Raw genomic sequence first — 20,932 nt, 5'->3', positions numbered from 1 at the left:
CCGTTCTCATATCCTGTTTCCGTCAACACACGTGTGTACGTGTGTGTGTGTTCGACAGAGAACGTACAAACAAACAAACAAACAAAAGCAGAACTTCTACCGAGTCCGTCTAGAACCGGTCCACCGTCCGCCATGTTGGAGCAGCTGGGTCTGATCGGGACCATCGGGGACGAGGACGAGAGCCCCGAGGAACCCGATACCGAGTCCGAGCAGGAGGTGAGTCAAGCGACACGGCCGGGCGGCTTCGAGGCGAACCAGAGTCCCGCTGGAAAACAGCAGATTAACCGCCGTTTGATCCAGAAGGCTTTTAATGAAATACTTATGTGGTTTAATGTAGATTTAAACTAACCAGAAGACACTTCAGTCAAGTTCCGTCTATCTATCTATCTATCTATCTATCTATCTATCTATCTATCTATCTATCTATCTATCTATCATAAACAGATGAGATGTTTATGATGTTGAATCGTTAAGTTTCTATAGTATAAAATAACATAATTATCAGCATGTTAGTGTCAGAGGGATCAATACGTTTAGTATATTGTATTATAATATATATATATATACATACATATATATATATATATATATATATATATATATATATATATATATATATACATATATATATATATATACATACATATATATATATATATATATATATATATATATATACATATATATATATATATATATATATATATATATACATACATATATATATATATACATATATATATACATATATATATATATATATATATACATACATATATATATATATATACATATATATATATATATATATATATATACATATATATATATATACATATATATACATATATATATACATATATATATATATATATATATATATATATATACATATATATATACATATATATATATATATATATATATATATAGTGTCAATGGACAACTTGTGTATACTATTATGTAAATATTTACACATGTGTATGCATTGTATATTTGAGTATTAGTTATACAGTTATATTAAAATGGTGTGTATTAATCTACGTGTGCATTAATCTACACGTCAGAATCAGCTTTAATGGCCATGTACATTTTCACATACATGGAATTTGACGCCGGATTCTGCGCTTCATACTTCTTTTCAATGCAAGAGCTGTGTTCATGTGTGTTCATGTGTGTTCATGTGTCGTTATGTGTGTTCATGACGTGTTTCAGGACCAGCCGATCGTCCTGAACCGGAAGAAGAAGCTCGGGACTCGCGGCGTGAAAGACTTCAACGCTGACTTTGAGTTTGCCGAGCGGGACGCGCCGTGCCGGGGCGAGGACTGGGCGCTGGAGGACGTCATGAAGCAGCTCAAGAACAAGGTAGAACCCCGCAGAACCGATAGTAGTAGTTATATATAGTTATTCAGTCTCCTGCCGTATTTAGGTTCCTCCAGTGTTCTCCAACAGTGTTTTGTAATTGTGTTCTTTATTTGCAGAGAACCGCAACCACTCTGGACCAGAAAATAGACAAAATCAGGAAGAAGAGGAAAGCGGAGGTGAGTCCCTTGTGAGGTTCTACTTCCTGTTTGGTCGGGTTCCACTTCCTGTGTTTTAAGGTGGAATTTGTTTGGCTCTGCAGGAGAAGTCGACTGAGATCGACCCAGCTGAAGGTTCTTCAGCGAAGAACCAGAAGGAGGAAGAGGAGGAGGAGGAGGAAGAGGTGGAGGATGCTGATGATGTTAAGCCCGTTCCAGGAGAGGCTGATGATGATGAAGATGATGATAATGACATTGACGACGATGAGGAGGACGAAGATGAGTTTGATTCGGGCGACGAGGAGGTTCTGACCAAATCAGGTGAGTCCAGCAGACTCAATTTTGAAAAACCAACTTTATTTGACTTTTATTTTTGTGTTGTTGATGAGTGCGGACTGACTTCCTGTCGCCTCGCAGACACCCTGAGGGACAAAGAGCGCCGGGGCAAGAGGAGGAAGCTAGGGGACGAGGTGAGGAAGAGGAAGACGTCGTCAGGGCCACGAGACGGTTCGTTGTTTGTTTTCCGTGGTAACAGCCGTGTGCGTGTGCGTGTGCGTGTGTGTGTGTGTGTGTGTGTGTCCTCAGGCGCCGCAGTCGTTCTTCGACGACGCGTCGAACTACGACGACCAGCTGACCTTCGACAACATGAACCTGTCCCGACCGATCCTGAAGGTAACGCAGAGGAAGAGGAGTTTAATAATGAGAGGAAGACTTTGAGTTTACTTTATGTTCAGGGAGGGAAAGATGCTCTCGCTCTCCATCTCTCTGTCTGTCTATCTTTCTCTCTCTCCATCGTTCTCTCTGTCGTTCTCGCTCTCACTATCTCTCTCCTCTTTCTGTCTCTGTCTCTCTCCATCTCTCTCTCTCTTTCTCCCTCTCTCTGTCTCTGTCTCTCCGTTTCTCTCTCTCTCTCCCTCCATCTTTCTCTCTATCTGTCTCCCCCTGCTGGTCAGCAGAGATAACGCCACCTTTCCTCTGGTGGGCCCTCATGCTACCGTTAGCATGTAGCTTAACCGCGCTCCCCCTGAAGTCGTCCCGTCTGTGTCCCTGCAGGCCGTCACGGCTCTGGGCTTCAAGATGCCGACTCCCATCCAGCAGGCCTGCGTTCCCATCGGCCTGCTGGGAAAAGACCTGTGCGCCTGCGCTGCCACTGGGACAGGTACCACAGATCTACTGGGAACCGCTGCATCGCACTGGGACACCACAACTCTGCAGCCAGGTGGATTACTGACATGACTTCCTCTCTTCAGGGAAGACGGCGGCCTTCATGCTGCCGGTGTTGGAGCGCTTGGTTTATAAGCCCAGGACGGCCCAGGTGACCCGGGTCTTGGTTCTGGTTCCCACTAGAGAGCTGGGAATCCAGGTCCACTCTGTGGCCCGCCAGCTCGCCCAGTTCACCTCCATCACCACCTGCCTGGCTGTCGGTAATGACGATTTATATCAAGTTTCTGACAGTCATGGAGTTTTAAAACGGTTATTTCCTTGAAAAAGCCCCAAAAGTGTTGTAAGAATCATGTAGTATGTTATATTCATGTGTTCATGAACGTTTTAAATACTATATTTTATCACTTTTTCATGTTTACACAGATTTCAGTACATGTTTGGTCATAGAAATGTTGTCAAAAGTCATGAAAGTTTGGTTAAAAGTCATGAAAAGGGCATGGAAATTTGGTTAAAAGGCATGAAAACCCATTGGTCATAATGTGTTTGGACCTTGTGTTTGTGCTGGTAACCGATGTGAAAGAGTCCCCGTCCTCTGTAACCCGTCTCGTGGTGTTTCCAGGTGGGCTGGACCTGAAGTCTCAGGAGGCGGCTCTGAGGGCCGGTCCAGACATCCTGATAGCGACGCCCGGTCGACTGATCGACCATCTTCACAACACGCCGAGCTTCGAGCTGACTCACATCGAGATCCTGATCCTGGACGAGGCCGACCGGTAAACAATGCCTCCCCAATTAATACCTCCCCACTTCACGCAGGTGGGAAACAAAGACTCACCTGTTCGGTTCTGTTGGCTCTCTGTGTTCCTCTCAGGATGCTGGACGAGTACTTTGAGGAACAGATGAAGGAGGTCATCAGATTGTGTTCCTACACCAGACAGACCATGTTGTTCTCCGCCACGATGACCGAGGAGGTGTGTGTCATGTGACCTGTTCTTTAGTGTGTCATGTGACGTGTGTCTCCAGGTGTTTTACTGTCATGTGACGTGTTTCAAGGTGTTTTACTGTCATGTGACATGTCTCCAGATGTCATGTCTCCAGGTGTTTCAAGGTGTTTTACTGTCATGTGACATGTCTCCAGATGTCATGTCTCCAGGTGTTTCAAGGTGTTTTACTGTCATGTGACATGTCTCCAGATGTCATGTCTCCAGGTGTTTTACTGTCATTTGACATGTCTCCAGGTGTCATGCGACGTGTCTCCAAGTGGTTTACTTTCATGTGACGTGTCTCCAGGTGTTTTACTGTGATGTGTCTCCAGGTGTTTTACTGTCATGTGACGTGTCTCCAGGTGTCATGTGACGTGTCTCCAGGTGTTTTACTGTCATGTGACATGTCTCCAGGTGTCATGTGACGTGTCTCCAGGTGTTTTACTGTCATGTGACGTGTCTCCAGGTAAAGGACCTGGCAGCAGTCTCGTTGAAGGAGCCGATCAGGATCTTCGTTAACAGCAACACTGACGTTGCTCCGTTTCTGCGCCAAGAGTTCGTCCGGATCCGACAAAACCGAGAAGGCGACCGAGAGGCCGTGGTTTCTGGTAGGTACTGGTCACGCTGCAGTACTAATGTAGTACTAGTACTTACTACGTAGTACTACGCATACTGCTGTGCTAACCGCTGTTTGTTTTTCTTAGCGCTGCTGACTCGGACGTTCCAGGATCACGTGATGTGTTTCACGCAGACGAGGAAACAAGCGCACAGGCTGCACATCCTGCTGGGGCTGATGGGGCTGAAGGTCGGAGAACTGCATGGAGAACTGAGTCAGAACCAGAGGCTTGAGAACCTCAGGTACATACAGAACCAGAGCCTGGAGAACCTTGAGCACACACATGCAAACTGACCATGATCATTTTATTTATTTGTTGTTTTCAGGCGTTTCAAAGACGATCAGATTGATATCTTGGTAGCGACGGATGTCGCCGCCAGAGGTTTGGACATCGATGGAGTCAAAACGGTGAGTTCTGCTCTTAATGGTTGTTACGGTCATGGAGAACCTGGAGAAGTCATGGAAAAAAAACTAAAGCTCAGTAAAAGTCCTGTAAATGTGTTATATTCATGTGTTCTTTTTAAGTAAATTACCTGACTGCTAATCCCAAAACTCTTTGCACTCAACAAAAAAAATATACACTCAAAAAAAAAGAAAACACTCCAAAAAAACAAAACTGCACTCTCAAAAAAAGCCCATTGAGCCAACCAATAGAAACTCATTCAGCAGCGCATGCCCCGCCCACTACGTCCAACTCGACTTGTAACTTTTGGAATTGAGAGCGCAGGTTTTCTTTTTGAGAGTGCAGTTGTTGATTTTCTTTAGCGCAAAGATTTTTGATTTGAGAGCAAAGATTTGGGATTTGCAGTCAGATAATTTACTTTCGAACAAGAAATTTGCTTGCGTAGTAAAGACACAAATCTACCGTGATATTCATACGTGTCATTTAAAGTATACTGTATGCTTTGAATGCTCATTGTTAGTTAAAACATTTGGTAAAAGTCATAGAAATTTGGGGGAAAGTCATGAAAATCCATTGGTCAAAATGTATGAACAGTGTTTCTTGGTTCGTACGGGAGCTAAAACACCAAAATACTCCGTAAGCCGTGTAGCAGACCCCAGCTGGATATTGGTAATAGCGTACTGATGATTTTCGACTCAGCTTGATTGATGAATATAAGTTTTATTCATCTCTCCCGTTTCTGTCAGTCCTTCGAAAATCAACGTAAGAGCTACGAAACACAAAATAAAAATTGGCTCTTAAAAATGTCAAAGTTTCCTAACATTAACATCATAATACATACATTAAATCACACAAGTTAACTAAAACAGTTACACAACATATAATAAAACCCAAATAAATCATAAAGTACCTTGTTCCCATTCCAGCTCGGCGCTTTGCCGTTAATACATTGTCCTTTAAAAATTCATACAAAGTTACTTTTACGATACTCCGTCATTTTTGACGGGCTTCAAAAATGGAATCAAGTTACAACCGTTACATGTACTTCCGGTATCGCCAGAAGGCCTTCAAAATAAAAGCACCCGAAAAATACAACGACACTTACAAATAAAAGCTTTTGAAAAAATAACCGCTCTATTAAAGAACCTGTTCAGGGTCAGTTACAAGCCGTGCTTTTTATGGTAAAGTTGGTAAAGGTTGAGTCGTCCAGGACGTGGTTGGTACCGAGAAAGAAAACCGAGTCGGTGTTGAACTTCACCTGAGGACGCATCTGTTCCCAGGTGATAAACTTTACCATGCCGTCCACGGTGAAGCACTACGTCCACCGCGTCGGCAGGACGGCGCGAGCCGGCCGCTCGGGCCGCTCGGTGTCTCTGGTCGGGGAGTCCGAGAGGAGGACGCTGAAGGAGGTGGTGAAGTCGGCCAAGAACAGCGTGAAGGCTCGAGTCCTGCCGCCAGGTACCGCCACCTTTTCTTTTCTTTTAGAGAGAGAGAGAGGTGTCCTGTCGGGGATTTTTGGGGTTCCAGGTGAGTCTTGATGAAACTGTCTGTGTCTCTCGCCCAGATGTCATCTTGAAGTTCAGAGATCTGATCACGAAACTGGAGAAAGACGTAGAAGCTGTGATGAGGCTGGAGAGGGAGGAGAGAGAGATGGCTGCGTCTGAGGCCAAGGTACACCTGTATAGCACACCTGTAAATCTACACACCTGCACACACCTGTATACATGTACATCTACACACCTGTATACCTACACATCTATACACATGTACACCTACACACCTGTACACACGAAACACAACCATACTATGTGTATCCTGTATTTGTGTGTATAAACTGTGAAACCATCGTTCTTGTATTTCCTGGCTGCTCATCCTCACATCCTGTCTGTCTGTAGTTGAGTGTGGCTCAGAAGCGCCTGGAGGGCTCCGCCGCCTCCCTCCAGTCCCAGAGAGTCTGGTTTCAGACGCAGCAGGAGAGGAAACAGAACCGCGGTGAGTACTGATGCACGATGCACTGCGGCTAACTGAGCCGACCGCAGCACATCTCCACGGGCCGGACTTTAACTCGTGCTTCTCTCTCAGTGTCGAAGGCTCTGCAGGAGTTCGATCTCGCTCTGAGAGGGAAGAAGAAGAGGGAAAAGTTTGTGAACGCCGGCAAGAAGAAAGAGCTGACGGTAAATACGACGGATATCATGCACCTTGTGAGAGAAACGTCTCCTCGGGTTTGGAAGCTGGTCCACCTCAAAGTTACTAGAAGGAACTTGAAGGTGGTGATGAAACTGTCTTAAAGTTCATAGTTTAATGCTGAGTCCACCTTAAGTGAGCGGTGTGTAGCTAATTGGCTGTTTAGCAACGGCGCTGCTCTTTGCTCCCTGAAGGTCTCGGCTCATACGTTGTACAATAGCTTGTGTGAAGTTGGTGAGGAAGCGAGCCCTCGGCTTTTTAAAATTGATGATCTTTGTCGCCTCTCAGTCGGAGGAGCGCGCCCAGTTCGAGATCTTGAAGGCTCAGATGTTCGCTGAGCGAGCGGCGAAGAGAGAACGGCGCCCCAAGAGGGCGAGAGCGATGGCGGAAGAAGAGACGCCAGTCAAAGGTCAGATATACAATATCAGTACTATAAACTGCACAGATATATTACATCAGTACATCTATATATTTATATATATTACACGTACTAAACTGAACTGTCTCTGCAGCCATTCAAAAAGGAGGAGGAAAGAAGTCTGTGTTTGACAAAGAGCTGACCAACACCAGCAGCAAGGCTCTGAAGCAATACAGAGCTGGGTAAGTCTGTCTGTCTGTACACCTGTCTGTTGTTTTGAAGTCTGGAATTGGTCGTGATGACCGTCGCCATCTTGGTTTCTGTCAGGCCACTAGTGAGGACGCATACTTAATACCTGATCCAGCATTTTAAGCCGTATTCGCTTGTCTCTACACTTGTCTCTTTCTGCTTGCAGACCGTCCTTCGAAGACAGGAAGCGTCTCGGTTTGGACAGGAAGCGGCCTGGCGGCTCCAGGTGAGTTTTAGAAAACGTCCCGTGTCCCAAAAAACAATATTGTAAAAGAGACATGTGTGTACCTGTTGAGTTAGACATTACAATACCTGTAAACAAAGGTTGTTTACAATGTAGAGTCCCTGGGCCGAGAGAGATTATTATTATACATCTAAGGTCCCACATTGATTGGAAAGAGATTCACAATAGTTTCCGTTCTGTCTGTCAGGTTCAAGAAGAAGAAGTGAGAGCCAAGATGGCCGCCTTGAGAAGCAGTTTTCGCCTCCATGAATTTTCCACATCGTCTTTGTGTAAATCTCTTCCGGTTTTGTTCATTACAGAAGTTTTAAATAAAATATCAACCTGTATTAAAGAAAACGCGTCTGTAGTTGCTGCTAAAGGTGTTCAAGAGTGGCATCCGAGAAAATGTCAGTACGGTGTGCCATAACATGTAGAATATATCAGTGGCAGAGGAATCCAGTAAAAAATGTACACTTTGTGTTGGCGGAAGTCACGCTGGCACACTGACCAATCACAGCGCATGTTAGTGTTAACAGTAGTTTGCAGATGATGTGGTCCTGTTTGCCTCCTCGGACCGTGACCTCCAGCATTCACTGAGGGCGCTTTATGCTTTGAGAATTGGCGCCTCCAAATCTGAGTCCATTGCTCTCTGCCGGAAACCAGTGGATCACTCCATTCAGGTGGAGACAGAATGAATACCCCAAGCAAAGGAGTTCAAGTATCTCGGGGTCTTGTTCACGAGTGAGGGTAAGATGGAGCGGGAGATCGACAGGTGGATCTGTGCGGCTGCAGCAGTAAAACAGGCGCTGCATCAGTCCGTCTTGGTGAAGAGGGAACTGAGCCTGAAGGCAAAGTTCTCCAATTACTGGTCGGTCTACGTTCCAACCCTCACCTTTGGTCACCAACTCTGGGTCATGACCAAAAGAACGAGGTCTCGGATAAAAACGGCCGAAATGAGTTTCCTAATTTACGAAATGAACATCATGTTGTATTGAAGTATACTTGAAACTAGAGATAGACAGTCATGTTTACAATGTTTACTGATTTCATAAAATTCCCTGAATGATATTTAATGAGCTCCATGGAGGTGAAAACGTTCCTTCCGAAGATGAAATGAGGTAAAAAACCTGTTAACCAGTGAGCTGTGGAGGTGTTTGTGGAAACACCTCTGTGTTACAGGTGAAGCGTTTAGCAGAGGAGGAGTCACAAAGCTCCGCCCTTCACCTGACTCACCTGAGACAAACAGTTTGTGCTTCTTCTTCACTAAAGAGACGCACAGACTGAAAGAGAGACGATCAGATTCACCTTCAGACTAAACTAACAACTTCCTCTGAGTGAGTTCAGCTGCAGGAGAGAAAAGAGGAACACTACAACACTGCTGCTTCAACCTGCTGACACTCCACACACTGAACGTGAGTTTGACTCCACACAGTGAAGTTATAGAGGAGGAGGGAGCCATGACTCATGTACTTTCTGTTTCAGCTTCACTTATTCTATTGGATATTGAGTAGAAACAGAATCCATCACAACTGTTATCACTTTCATTGATGACGGTTTGAAAAACATGAGTTAATAAATGTATTAATGCTGAAAGTTGTGGAATGTAACTAAGTACATTTACTCAGCTTAAAAAAAGAAACATGTTTAAACTTCAGTAAAATATCTGCAAAGTGTCCAAAAAAATATGATAACAGTGGTGACATCGCTGAGACGTTGCTCATTTTTCTTTAACATGATTCATAACTGATATTGCTGCTCGAACTCTTTCAACTCTCCCAACAAAGAAGAGACGCGTCCGATCTCATGCATCGCTAAATAAAATCCTTCTTCACCTCAAACCTGCCTGACTGGTTCCCTCCAGCAGCGTTGGCTTAGTTCAGTTTGAAGCGAGAGTTTTATTTTTTTGTTATTTATCTAAAAGGTGTTGCTGTGTACAGCACATTGACATGTTTTGCTTCTGTAACACCATTCTTTAATCTCATCTGGTTTTCTGTGATTTATTGGACATTATTACATTACAATCCTTTAACATTTTTCTGAGCTCCATGAAGATTAAAATGTACCGTACGATGCAGATGAAATGCTGTTAATCAGTCATTTCAAGAGGTTTATGTTACAGGTGAAGCGTAAGTGAAGGAGGAGGGAGCCATGACTCATGTACTTTCTGTTTCAGCTTCACTCAGAGACAACATGGCTTCCAGATCAGAGAAGGATCTCTGCTGTCCGGTCTGTCATGAAGTCTTTAGAGATCCTGTTGTTCTGGCATGTAGCCACAGCTTCTGTAAAGACTGTCTGAAGAGATGGTGGAGAGAGAAACCAAGTCAGGAGTGTCCAATTTGTAAGAGAAGAGCTTCAAAGAAAGAACCACCTTGTAACCTGGCGTTAAAGAACCTGTGTGAGTCCTTCTTACTGGAGGGAGACCAGAGAGCTCCAGAGACTCTCTGCAGTCTGCACTCTGAGAAACTCAGACTCTTCTGTCTGGACCATCAGCAGCCAGTGTGTCTCGTCTGCAGAGACTCAAAAACACACAAGAACCACAGAATCACACCCATCGATGAAGCTGCTCAGGATCTCAAAGAGGAGCTCCAGAGATCCCTGAAGCCCTTAAAGGAGAAGTTAAAGGTCTTTGAACGAGTTAAAGTGAAGTTTGATCAAACAGCAGAACACATGAAGGTCCAGGCCAGACGCACAGAGAAGAAGATTCAGGATCAGTTCAGGAAGCTTCATCTGTTTCTAGAGGAGGAAGAGGAGGCCAGGATGGATGTACTATGGGAGGAAGAGAAGCAGAAGAGTCAGATGATGAAGGTGGAGATGGAGGCTCTGAGCAGAGAGATAGCAGCTCTTTCACACACAGTCAGAGCCACAGAGGACGAGCTGAGAGCTGAAGACGTCTCGTTCCTCAACAACTACAAGGCTGCAGTGGAACGAGTCCAGCAGCGCCCCCTGCTGGAGGATCCACAGCTGCTCTCAGGAACTCTGATAGACGAGGCCAAACACCTGGGCAACCTGACCTTCAACATCTGGAACAAGATGAAGGACCTGGTCTCCTACACTCCTGTGGTTCTGGACCCAAACACTGTTCATCCAGAACTCATCCTGTCTGAAGATATGACCAGTGTGAGACGAGGAGAGAGACAGAAGCTTCCTGATAATCCAGAGAGGTTTGATGTTAACTGTTCTGTTCTGGGCTCTGAGGGATTTAACTCTGGGACTCACAGCTGGGATGTCGAGGTAGGAGACGGTAAATACTGGAGACTGGGTGTGTCAGCAGAGTCTGTCCAGAGGAAGGGATGCATAGAGTCTGGATTATGGAGAATAGGGTTCTTTAAAGATAAATACTCATCATGTTCACCATCAGCATTTACTGATCTCGTCGTGCAGAAGAAGCCTCAGAGGATCAGAGTGAATCTGGACTGGACCAGAGGAAAGCTGTCGTTCTCTGATCCTGATACTAACACACACATACACACTTTCACACACACTTTCACTGAGAAGATGTTTCCATACATTTTAACCACGGATAATCTGAAGATTTTACCACTGAAGGTCTGTGTGTCGGTGCAACAGAACAGTTAGAGAAGAAAAGATCAGCTGCACTCGTCCTCCTGCCGTCTCATTACTGAAAACATCTGTTTAATTTACTTTCACTTAGTTTGTTATTATTTACTTTTAGTTTTTAGTTCAACAATAGGAATGATCTCTCATCATGAAGGGACTCTACATGTAACTGTTATCCTGTGTTATCCTGTGCTAGTGTGCTTTAAAGTGTTCGTTACTAGCTAGTGTGTAGTATTGTCTGTTAGTGGGTATTAGTGGGTAGTATTGTCTGTTAGTGGGTATTAGTGGGTAGTATTGTCCGGGTATTAGTGTGTATTATTGTGTAGTATTGTCTCTTAGTGGGTATTAGTTTCTATTAACCAATAGAAAACCAAACCTTTTTTTAGGCTCTTTCCTATAAAATGTCCTCCCCAAACTAAAAAGTGTAAATCTCTTTAACCACTCGGGCTGTTTGAATAATGTTGTGTTATAATAAAAAGGTACACTTGTGAGATCTTGTTCAGATGTGTAAATATCAGTCAATGTGTTACTGGTTAAGAGTAAATGAAGATGACACACAGAAACAAATAAATAGGTTTCAGGTCCCTCTGAGGTTTTTGTGGGGGGTGCTGCGGCAATATGCGGTGCCGGACCCATTGTAACGGGCCATCAGGTCTCTGTACGCCTGCAGTAGGAGCTGTGTTCGTATCCTGGGTAATAAGTCAGACACGTTCCCGGTGTGTGTTGGCCTTTCCTCTCCGTTCTGTCTGTCAGGTTCAAGAAGAAGAAGTGAGAGCCAAGATGGCCGCCTTGAGAAGCAGTTTTCTCTATGTTTTCTCCTCCATCGTCACCGTGTAAATCTCTTCCAGTTTTTGTTCATTGAAGAAGTTTTGAATAAAGTATCAACCTGTATTAAAGAAAATGCATCTGTAGTTGCTGCTAAAGGTGTTCAAGAGTGGGGTCCGTGAAAATGTCAGTACGGTGTGCCATAAAATGTATAATATATCAGTGGCAGAGGAATCCAGTAAAAAATGTACACCTGCACACTTTGGGGCGTGGTTAATCGAAACATAAAAAATGTCATAACTTATTTCATGTTTCAAAATGAATTCTTCTTGCTCCTACTGAGTTCTGCTAGCAGCTAGCTAGCTATCTGTTGGCAGAAGTCACGCTGGCACACTGACCAATCACAGCGCATGTTCGTGTTAACAGCAGTTTGCATATGATGTGGTCCTGTTTGCCTCCTCGGACCGTGACCTCCAGCTCTCGGGGGCCTTTTGCACTTTGAGAATTGGCGCCTCCAAATCTGAGGCCATGGCTCTCTGCCGGAAACCAGTGAATCGCTCTCTCTAGGTGGAGACAGAATGAATACCCCAAGTGAAGGAGTTTAAGTATCTCGGGGTCTTGTTCACGAGTGAGGGTAAGATGGAGCGGGAGATGGACAGGTGGATCTGTGCGGCTGCAGCAGTAAAACAGGCGCTGCATCAGTCCGTCTTGGTGAAGAGGGAACTGAGCCGGAAGGCAAAGTTCTCCAATTACTGGTCGGTCTACCTTTGGTCACCAACTTTGGGTCATGACCAAAAGAACAAGGTCTCGGATAAAAACGGCTGAAATGAGTTTACTAATTTACTAAATGAACATCATGCTGTATTGAAGACTTGAAACTAGAGATAGAGACATGAACTCATAATAATAATAGTTTCAACTTATATAGTGCTTTTCATAGTGCACAAAAACGCTTTACACAATAGACAATAACAGACGCAACCAAACACGAACGGCAAGACGAGCAAGCAAAAAACAAACTAAATATTTAAGGTAATAAAGAAATAATTAGAAGTAAATAGGCTGCGTGGGGCGGACCGGAGGTCAGGTGCAGAGGTTTATCAGGTGAAAGCAAGTTAGAAGAGCTGTGTTTTGAGGGCTTGCTTAAATGATGGTAGGGTGGGAGCCTGACGGATGTGGATGGGGAGGGTGGTCCAGAGGGGGGGTGCAGCAGCTGAGAAGGCCCTGTCACCCCAGGTCCGGCGCTTGGTTATGATGATCTTTAGAGTGGTTGTGCCGGCGGACCTGAGGCAACGGGTTGGGGCGTTGAGGAGGAGGAGGTCAGCAAGGTAGGGAGGAGCCAGGTTGTTTAGGGATTTGTAGGTCATGAGTAGCGAGCGGTGTGTAGTCTATCCTGTATTTGACGGGGAGCCAGTGGAGATTGTGAAGGACTAGGGTGATATGATCATAGAGTCAGGTAGAGGTGAGCAGTCCGGTGGCAGAGTTTTGGACAGATTGAAGTTTATTGAGGATTTTGGTGGGTGAGCCGTAAGGGTTGCTGTTGCAGTAGTCGAGTCTGGATGTTATAAGGGCGTGGATGAGAACTTCGGTGTTGGCAGAGGACAGGGAGGGTTGGAGGCGTGCAATGTTCCTGAGGTGAAAGAATGCAGTTTTGGTGATGTGGTTGGCGTGGGGAAGGAAAGAGAGGCTGGGGTCAAGGATGATGCCGAGGTTGCGGACCTGGGTGGAGGGGGTGACAATGGAGCCGTCAATGTTCAGAGCGAAGGTCTGGGCGGAGCGGGTGAGGGTGTTAGGTCCGATGAGTATTTTAGATTTGTTGGCGTTGAGTTTAAGAAAGTTTTCTTGCATCCATAATTTTATTTCATTGAAACAGGTGGTGAGAGTGGAGTGGGTGGCATAGGTGATGGTTTTTGATGATAGGTAGAGTTGGGTGTCGTCGGCGTAGCAGTGGAAATTGAGACCATGACAGCGGATGATTTGTCCAATTGGAAGGATGTAGATGATGAAGAGGAGGGGACCAAGGACGGAACCTTGGGGGACACCATGGGAGACTGGGGAGGTGGAGGATTTACAGATGTTAATGGCAGTAAATTGATGTCGGTCTGAGAGATAGGAGGTGAACCAGGAGAGGGCCAATGGCGTGCTGGAGACGGGAGAGGAGGTTGGAGTGGTCGATGGTGTCAAAGGCGGCGCTGAGGTCAAGGAGGATGAGGATGGTGAGGAAGCTAGAGTCAGCAGAGAGAAGTATGTCATTGATGATTTTCAGTAGGGCGGTTTCAGTGCTGTGTTTTGAACGGAAGCCGGATTGGATGGGTTCGTAAAGATTAGGGAGATTGAGGTGGGATTTGAGTTGAGATGCAACAGATCTTTCAAGAATTTTGGACAGGTAGGGGAGATTGAAGATGGGCCGGTAGTTGTTGAGGATGTCGGGGTCGAGACCAGGTTTTTTCAGTACGGGGGTGACAGCAGCGAGCTTAAGTGGATAATGGGGGGTGGGGAGGGGGGGTATGAGACCAGAGGACAGTGAGCTGTTGATGATATTTGTGATGAGAGGGGAGAGTGAGGGGAGGCAGGCCTTGACTAAGTTAAAGGGGAGGGCGTCAAGGGCACAGCTCTTCATGCCGGAGACTATGGAGCAGAGGTTCATTGTAAACTCATGTTTACTGATTTCATAAAATTCCCTAAATGACATGTAATGAGCTCCATAGAGGTGGAAACATTCCTCCCGCAGATGAAATGAGGTGAAACCTGTTAACCGGTCAGCTGTAGAGGTGTGGAGGTGTTTATGGAATGAAACACACCTCTGTGTTATTAATGAAGCGTTTAACAGAGGAGGAGTCACAAAGCTCCGCCCCTCACCTGACTCACCTGAGACAAACAGTTTGTGCTTCTTCACTAAAGAGACACACAGACTGAAAGAGAGACGATCAGATTCACCTTCACACCAAACTAACAACTTCCTCTGAGTGAGTTCAGCTGCAGGAGAGAAAAGAGGAACACTACAACACTGCTGCTTCAACCTGCTGACACTCCACACACTGAACGTGAGTTTGACTCCACACAGTGAAGTTATAGAGGAGGAGGGAGCCATGACTCATGTACTTTCTGTGTTTCAGCTTCACTCAGAGACAACATGGCTTCCAGATCAGAGAAGGATCTCTGCTGTCCGGTCTGTCACGAAGTCTTTAGAGATCCTGTTGTTCTGTCATGTAGCCACAGCTTCTGTAAAGACTGTCTGAAAAGATGGTGGAGAGAGAAACCCACTCAGGAGTGTCCAGTTTGTAAGAGAAGATCTTCAAGGTCAGATCCACCTTGTAACCTGGTGTTAAAGAACCTGTGTGAGTCCTTCTTACTGGAGAGAGACCAGAGAGCTCCAGAGACTCTCTGCAGTCTGCACTCTGAGAAACTCAGACTCTTCTGTCTGGACCATCAGCAGCCAGTGTGTCTCGTCTGCAGAGACTCAAAAACACACAAGAACCACAGAATCACACCCATCGATGAAGCTGCTCAGGATCTCAAAGAGGAGCTCCAGAGATCTCTGAAGCCCTTAAAGGAGAAGTTAAAGGTCTTTAAACAAGTTAAAGTGAAGTCTGATCAAACAGCAGAACACATGAAGGTCCAGGCCCGACGCACAGAGAGGAAGATTAAGGATGAGTTTAAGAAGCTTCATCAGTTTCTAGAGGAGGAAGAGGAGGCAAGGATGGCTGCACTGAGGGAGGAAGAGGAGCAGAAGAGTCAGATGATGAAGGAGGAGGTGGAGGCTCTGAGCAGAGAGATAGCAGCTCTTTCAGACACAGTCAGAGCCACAGAGGACGAGCTGAGAGCTGAAGACGTCTCGTTCCTCAACAACTACAAGGCTGCAGTGGAACGAGTCCAGCAGCGCCCCCTGCTGGAGGATCCACAGCTGCTCTCAGGAACTCTGATAGACGAGGCCAAACACCTGGGCAACCTGAACTTCAACATCTGGAACAAGATGAAGGACCTGGTCTCCTACACTCCTGTGGTTCTGGACCCAAACACTGCTCATCCAGAACTCATCCTGTCTGAAGATCTGACCAGTGTGAGAGGAGCAAAGAAACAGAAGCTTCCTGATAATCCAGAAAGGTTAAATGAATCCTGGTCTCTTCTTGGCTATAATGGATTTAACTCTGGGACTCACAGCTGGGATGTTGAGGTAGGAGACAGTAGATTCTGGAGACTGGGTGTGTTAGCAGAGTCTGTCCAGAGGAAGAGAGACATAGAGTCTGGATTATGGAGAATAAGGTTCTTTAAAGATAAATACTCATCATTGTCACCATCAGCTCCAGACACTGATCTCGTCGTGCAGAAGAAGCCTCAGAGGATCAGAGTGAATCTGGACTGGAACAGAGGAAAGCTGTCGTTCTCTGATCCTGATACTAACACACACATACACACCTTCACACACACTTTCACTGAGAAGATGTTTCCATACATTGAAACTGTGGGTAATCTGAAGATCTTACCACTAAAGGTTTGTGTGTCGGTGCAACAGAACAGTTAGAGAAGAAAAGATCAGCTGCACTCGTCCTCCTGCCGTCTCATTACTGAAAACATCTGTTTAATTTACTTTCACTTAGTTTGTTATTATTCACTTTTAGTTTTTAGTTCAACAACAGGAATGATCTCTCATCATGAAGGGATTCTACATGTAACTGTCCTTTTTGTTACAGTTTGTGTAGCGCTGTGATGTCGTACATTTGTTTAATGTCGGCTGCTTCGACCTTCCTCCAAGGCGTGAGGAAAAGAGGCAAGGAAAGGAATGGAGGATGTACAAACTGGAAAATGAGAGTGCTGCAGGGTGCGGAGCGTTTATAAAAAACAATCTCTATAGAGTTGCAACGGATGATTATGAAACAGTTATTATGTACTCATCAATAACCTGTTAAAGGGCCCTGTGTGTGTGTTTGTGTGCATATTTGTGTTTAGTGTGTATTGGTCTGTTTTAGTGTATTTTAGAGTGAGTATTAGTGTGTGTTATCCTGTGCTAATGTGCTTTGAAGTGGTCGTTACTAGCTAGTGTGTAGTATTGTCGGTTAGTGGTATTAGTGTATATTATTGTCTGTTAGTGGGTATTAGTGTATATTATTGTCTGTTAGTGGGTATTAGTGTTGATTAACCAATGGAAAACCAAACCTTTTTTTAGGCCCTTTCCCAGGGCTCTCAAGTTTTGAAGACAGGCAAGCGTGACATATGTTTTAATTACATTTCGTTGGACATCACAGTCACTAACACGCACCTGGAGGAGCTGTGAGCGAGGAAACGTCAGTGCGTCCTCTGAGGAAGACTTTGTGACATCCGTAAACAAACAAAAGAGCCGTTAAACGCAACAGGAACCATCACTTATCATGAAGGGACTCTACATGTAACTCTTCTTTTGGTTTTCATAACTTGTCGTGAAGATAAACAAACTTTCTGACATTAAATCTTGATATTACTTTGTTTTAATATTGATTTTAGACGACATCCAGTTCACTGCTATAATCTGCTTCCGTCAAATTATCATATCAAGAACATATTCTTTGGTATTACCATGGAATGTACTTAATTTCTTGTTGTCATTAAGTCAGACAGATATATATTTTGTGGAGAAAACATTGAATCATCTCAAGTCATTCATAGAGAAAGATCATTTAATTATATTACTATAAAATTTGTACTATTAATCATAATTCAATCATTATACTTCTTTATTGTATTTGAAGTGTACACATCATTCTATACAAATACATGTAAAACCTTTCATTGGTATTGGTTTGTTGTTATTTAACAATAGTATTTCTTTTCATTGTTCATCTCATTTAGTTGTCTCCTGCTTCAATCTTTAACTCATATTTGTAACTAATAAAATAAAATAAGCGACAGAAGCAGCCAACACAGAGCTCAGGAACAACAACACTAATGTTATAACTACTTGTGTTTACAGTCGAGTAAATGAATAAAGCAGGAAGTTAACTTCATCAACAAAGAGAGCGGACAGGGCCGGAGTGGGGACACTTTCCAGCTCTCTTTTTTCAAATTTCAAGCTCAAGACCGGCCCACTTTTTCAGTGGTAGTGGAAATTGGATAAATGAAGCAACAGTTCAACTCTTACTATCTTGTTTTTATTATTATTATTATTAATAATGCCATGGTCCAACAAATAATGTAAAGGTTACATACAACAATAATAATCCACTTAAGATGAGAAGTTAACAAAACATATTCCACTATTCCACAAGGATAGGTTGATAAATTAACAAAAGCAGAAATAAATACATTGTAATCACTACTTCCTAGGCAGTGCACATTCATACACAATTAACAGACACGACAAATAAACAATATGTACTTACTATGTGAGCATCAGGTTGTATCAGTATTAGTGGTGCAGGGAGCTGCTTTCCTCTCCATATCTTTTTAAAACGGGGTTGTAGACTTGATACGGACGCTCTCAGCTCACTCTCCATGTTGAGATTAGTCTTTTTCCGGTTTTGAGAGACGGAACCGCAGAAAAGACACCTGATGGGGACTTCACGGAGATTGGCTTTTGGCAAAACGCCAAAAATCGTCGACTCGCGCATGCGCAGTGAAATTTGGTAACGGCGCAGCGAAATCTGTTAACGGCTTACCGTAACCATTTACCCGAAAATACAGGCATTTCTCCATGTATTTATTCATTTTATGAATGTAAAAATCAATGTCAGCAAATGTTCCTATTATTAGAAGATAAATCCATTTAACTTGAGCTGGTCAGTGTAAGTAAGAATCCCCCAAAACTTGCTAATAGCAGTAAAGCTAGCCTCAGCTAATGCTCGTAGCTCTACGCTCAATGTCCCACTTTGGCAAAAGCCCCACCTTAATAAATCGACTTCATGCTTTTTAACATGTCTCTATGTCACAATCACCATTATAATATGTCTAGTATCTTTAGAAAATCATTAGATGTCTTACCTATGCACTGGTGCCAGTATGATGTCCGGGTGAGCGGACGGACGGCAACGCAAATTCATGCTGTGTTCATGGTGAGGTGTGGAAGTGCGAAATGTCAGCTATTGTAGCGGGGTTTTTGAATGGCACAACCTGGCCGAGTTTATTGCTCTTATACTGCGATTCATGCCAAGCATGGTCTAAAACAGCTTGCTAAACATACCTGTGTCACTGGCGTCAATTTAGATTATTGCCAATCCCGTGAATATGCTGTATGAAAGTAGTCAGTCATAATTCTCGTGGTACCCACGTTACCTGAAGACAACACGGTTAAGGCCGGTTCTCAGGCTTCTTTGTTCTCTGTCATACATGAGACCACGCCCCCCACGCCAGATACTGTCAAAACTCTGAACCTGAAAAAAAAATATCTGAATCTGAAGAAGTTTTGAAACTAAAAAAAATATTTGAACCCGAAAAAAAAAAAATTGAAACTGTAAAAAAAAAAGAGTGAAAGTTGAAATCCGTTACTGAAAACATTTTTAATTCGAATACATTGTTGAATTTTTCCAAGTTCAACAACAAAACTTCCCTTTTCAGGTACAAATCTTTTTTTCAAAAACAAAACTTCCTTTTTCAAGTTCAAATCTTTTTTTTCAAATGAAAATAGATATGACCTTGATTTGGCTCCATAACAGACCGAACCAACTCTATTTAAAAAAGGGGGAGAACTTCCTGGCTTGGTCCAACCGGTCGACCACCCGAGGAAGTTCTCCCCTCCCAAATAGAGTTGGTTGGTTCCATAATGGACAGAATTAACTCTATTTGGGAGGGGTGAACATACTGGTATGGTACAACCCATGCAGAGACTGCTGTGTCAGAATAGGAACGTGTATAGCCCACTTTAAGAGAAAATTAACTGACAATCGTCAACAAATAAAATTCTCGACTGGCCAAGAGGGGAAGCAGAACTCTCCGATTCTCCCAATAAACAGACCCTGGGCCTGTGAAGAGGTGTGGAGGTGTTAGGAGGAGTCACAAAGCTCCGCCCCTCACCTGACTCACCTGAGACAAACAGTTTGTGCTTCTTCACTAAAGAGACACACAGACTGAAAGAGAGACGATCAGATTCACCCTCAGACAAAAATAACAACTTCCTCTGAGTGAGTTCAGCTGCAGGAGAGGAAAGAGGAACACTACAACACTGCTGCTTCAACCTGCTGACACTCCACACACTGAACGTGAGTTTGACTCCACACAGTGAAGTTATAGAGGAGGATGGAGCCATGACTCATGTACTTTCTGTGTTTCAGCTTCACTTATTCTATTGGATATTGAGTAGAAACAGAATCCATCACAACTGTTATCACTTTCATTGATGACGGTTTGAAAAACATGAGTTAATAAATGTATTAATGCTGAAAGTTGTGGAATGTAACTAAGTACATTTACTCTGCTTAAATAAAGAAACATGTTTAAACTTCAGTAAAATATCTGCAAAGTGTCCTAAAAAAATATGATAACAGTGGTGACATCGCTGAGACGTTGCTCATTTTTCTTTAACATGATTCATAACTGATATCGCTGCTCGAACTCTTTCAACTCTCCCAACAAAGGAGAGACGCGTCCGATCTCATGCATCGCTAAATAAAATTCTTCTTCACCTCAAACCTGCCTGACTGGTTCCCTCCAGCAGCGTTGGCTTAGTTCAGTTTGAAGCGAGAGTTTTATTATTTCGTTATTCATCTAAGTCTTGCTGTGTACAGCACATTGACATGTTTTGCTTCTGTAACATCATTCTTTAATCTCATCTGGTTTTCTGTGATCTTTGCTGGACATTATTACATTACACTCCTTTTTTATTGAAGGCAAATGTGCCAAATGACTTTTGAACACTTTAATATTTTATGAGCTCCATGAAGATTAAAATGTACTGTACGATGCAGATCAAATGCTGTTAATCAGTAATTTCTAGAGGTTTGGTAGAT

General features: G+C 43.8%; 3 protein-coding genes and 1 long non-coding RNA gene across 4 annotated transcripts; 3 read left to right on the top strand and 1 right to left on the bottom strand.

The window, feature by feature from the left end:
- Nucleotides 1–26: 26 nt before the first annotated feature.
- Nucleotides 27–8,048, top strand: ddx27 (DEAD (Asp-Glu-Ala-Asp) box polypeptide 27). The gene is made up of 21 exons (XM_068593428.1): nt 27–216; nt 1,216–1,365; nt 1,482–1,541; nt 1,625–1,841; nt 1,938–1,990; nt 2,106–2,192; nt 2,574–2,679; nt 2,771–2,944; nt 3,304–3,454; nt 3,553–3,652; nt 4,131–4,272; nt 4,369–4,522; nt 4,607–4,688; nt 5,964–6,141; nt 6,248–6,354; nt 6,579–6,675; nt 6,766–6,857; nt 7,156–7,276; nt 7,380–7,467; nt 7,641–7,700; nt 7,906–8,048. The coding sequence occupies exons 1-21, from the start codon at nt 133–135 to the stop codon at nt 7,922–7,924; spliced, it is 2,322 nt and encodes a 773-aa protein (XP_068449529.1). The 5' UTR covers nt 27–132; the 3' UTR covers nt 7,925–8,048.
- LOC137795884 (uncharacterized) lies at nt 5,479–19,187 on the bottom strand. The gene is made up of 3 exons (XR_011078558.1): nt 18,972–19,187; nt 6,562–6,797; nt 5,479–6,312 (listed from the first exon to the last, which is right to left on the bottom strand). It is a non-coding gene; the product is annotated as an uncharacterized lncRNA (long non-coding RNA).
- On the top strand, nt 8,978–11,993 carry LOC137795883 (E3 ubiquitin-protein ligase TRIM39-like). Its single transcript, XM_068593430.1, has 2 exons — nt 8,978–9,109; nt 9,871–11,993. The coding sequence occupies exon 2, from the start codon at nt 9,888–9,890 to the stop codon at nt 11,271–11,273; it is 1,386 nt and encodes a 461-aa protein (XP_068449531.1). The 5' UTR covers nt 8,978–9,109; nt 9,871–9,887; the 3' UTR covers nt 11,274–11,993.
- On the top strand, nt 14,933–16,570 carry LOC137795881 (E3 ubiquitin-protein ligase TRIM39-like). The gene is made up of 2 exons (XM_068593429.1): nt 14,933–15,064; nt 15,137–16,570. The coding sequence occupies exon 2, from the start codon at nt 15,154–15,156 to the stop codon at nt 16,540–16,542; it is 1,389 nt and encodes a 462-aa protein (XP_068449530.1). The 5' UTR covers nt 14,933–15,064; nt 15,137–15,153; the 3' UTR covers nt 16,543–16,570.
- Nucleotides 19,188–20,932: the final 1,745 nt, after the last annotated feature.

This window comes from Clinocottus analis, unplaced genomic scaffold (genome assembly GCF_023055335.1).
Source record: "Clinocottus analis isolate CAN_PGR_092001 unplaced genomic scaffold, fCliAna1.0.p SCAF_3, whole genome shotgun sequence".
Taxonomy (NCBI): domain Eukaryota; kingdom Metazoa; phylum Chordata; class Actinopteri; order Perciformes; family Cottidae; genus Clinocottus; species Clinocottus analis.
This window is presented reverse-complemented; position numbering and strand designations above follow the sequence as displayed.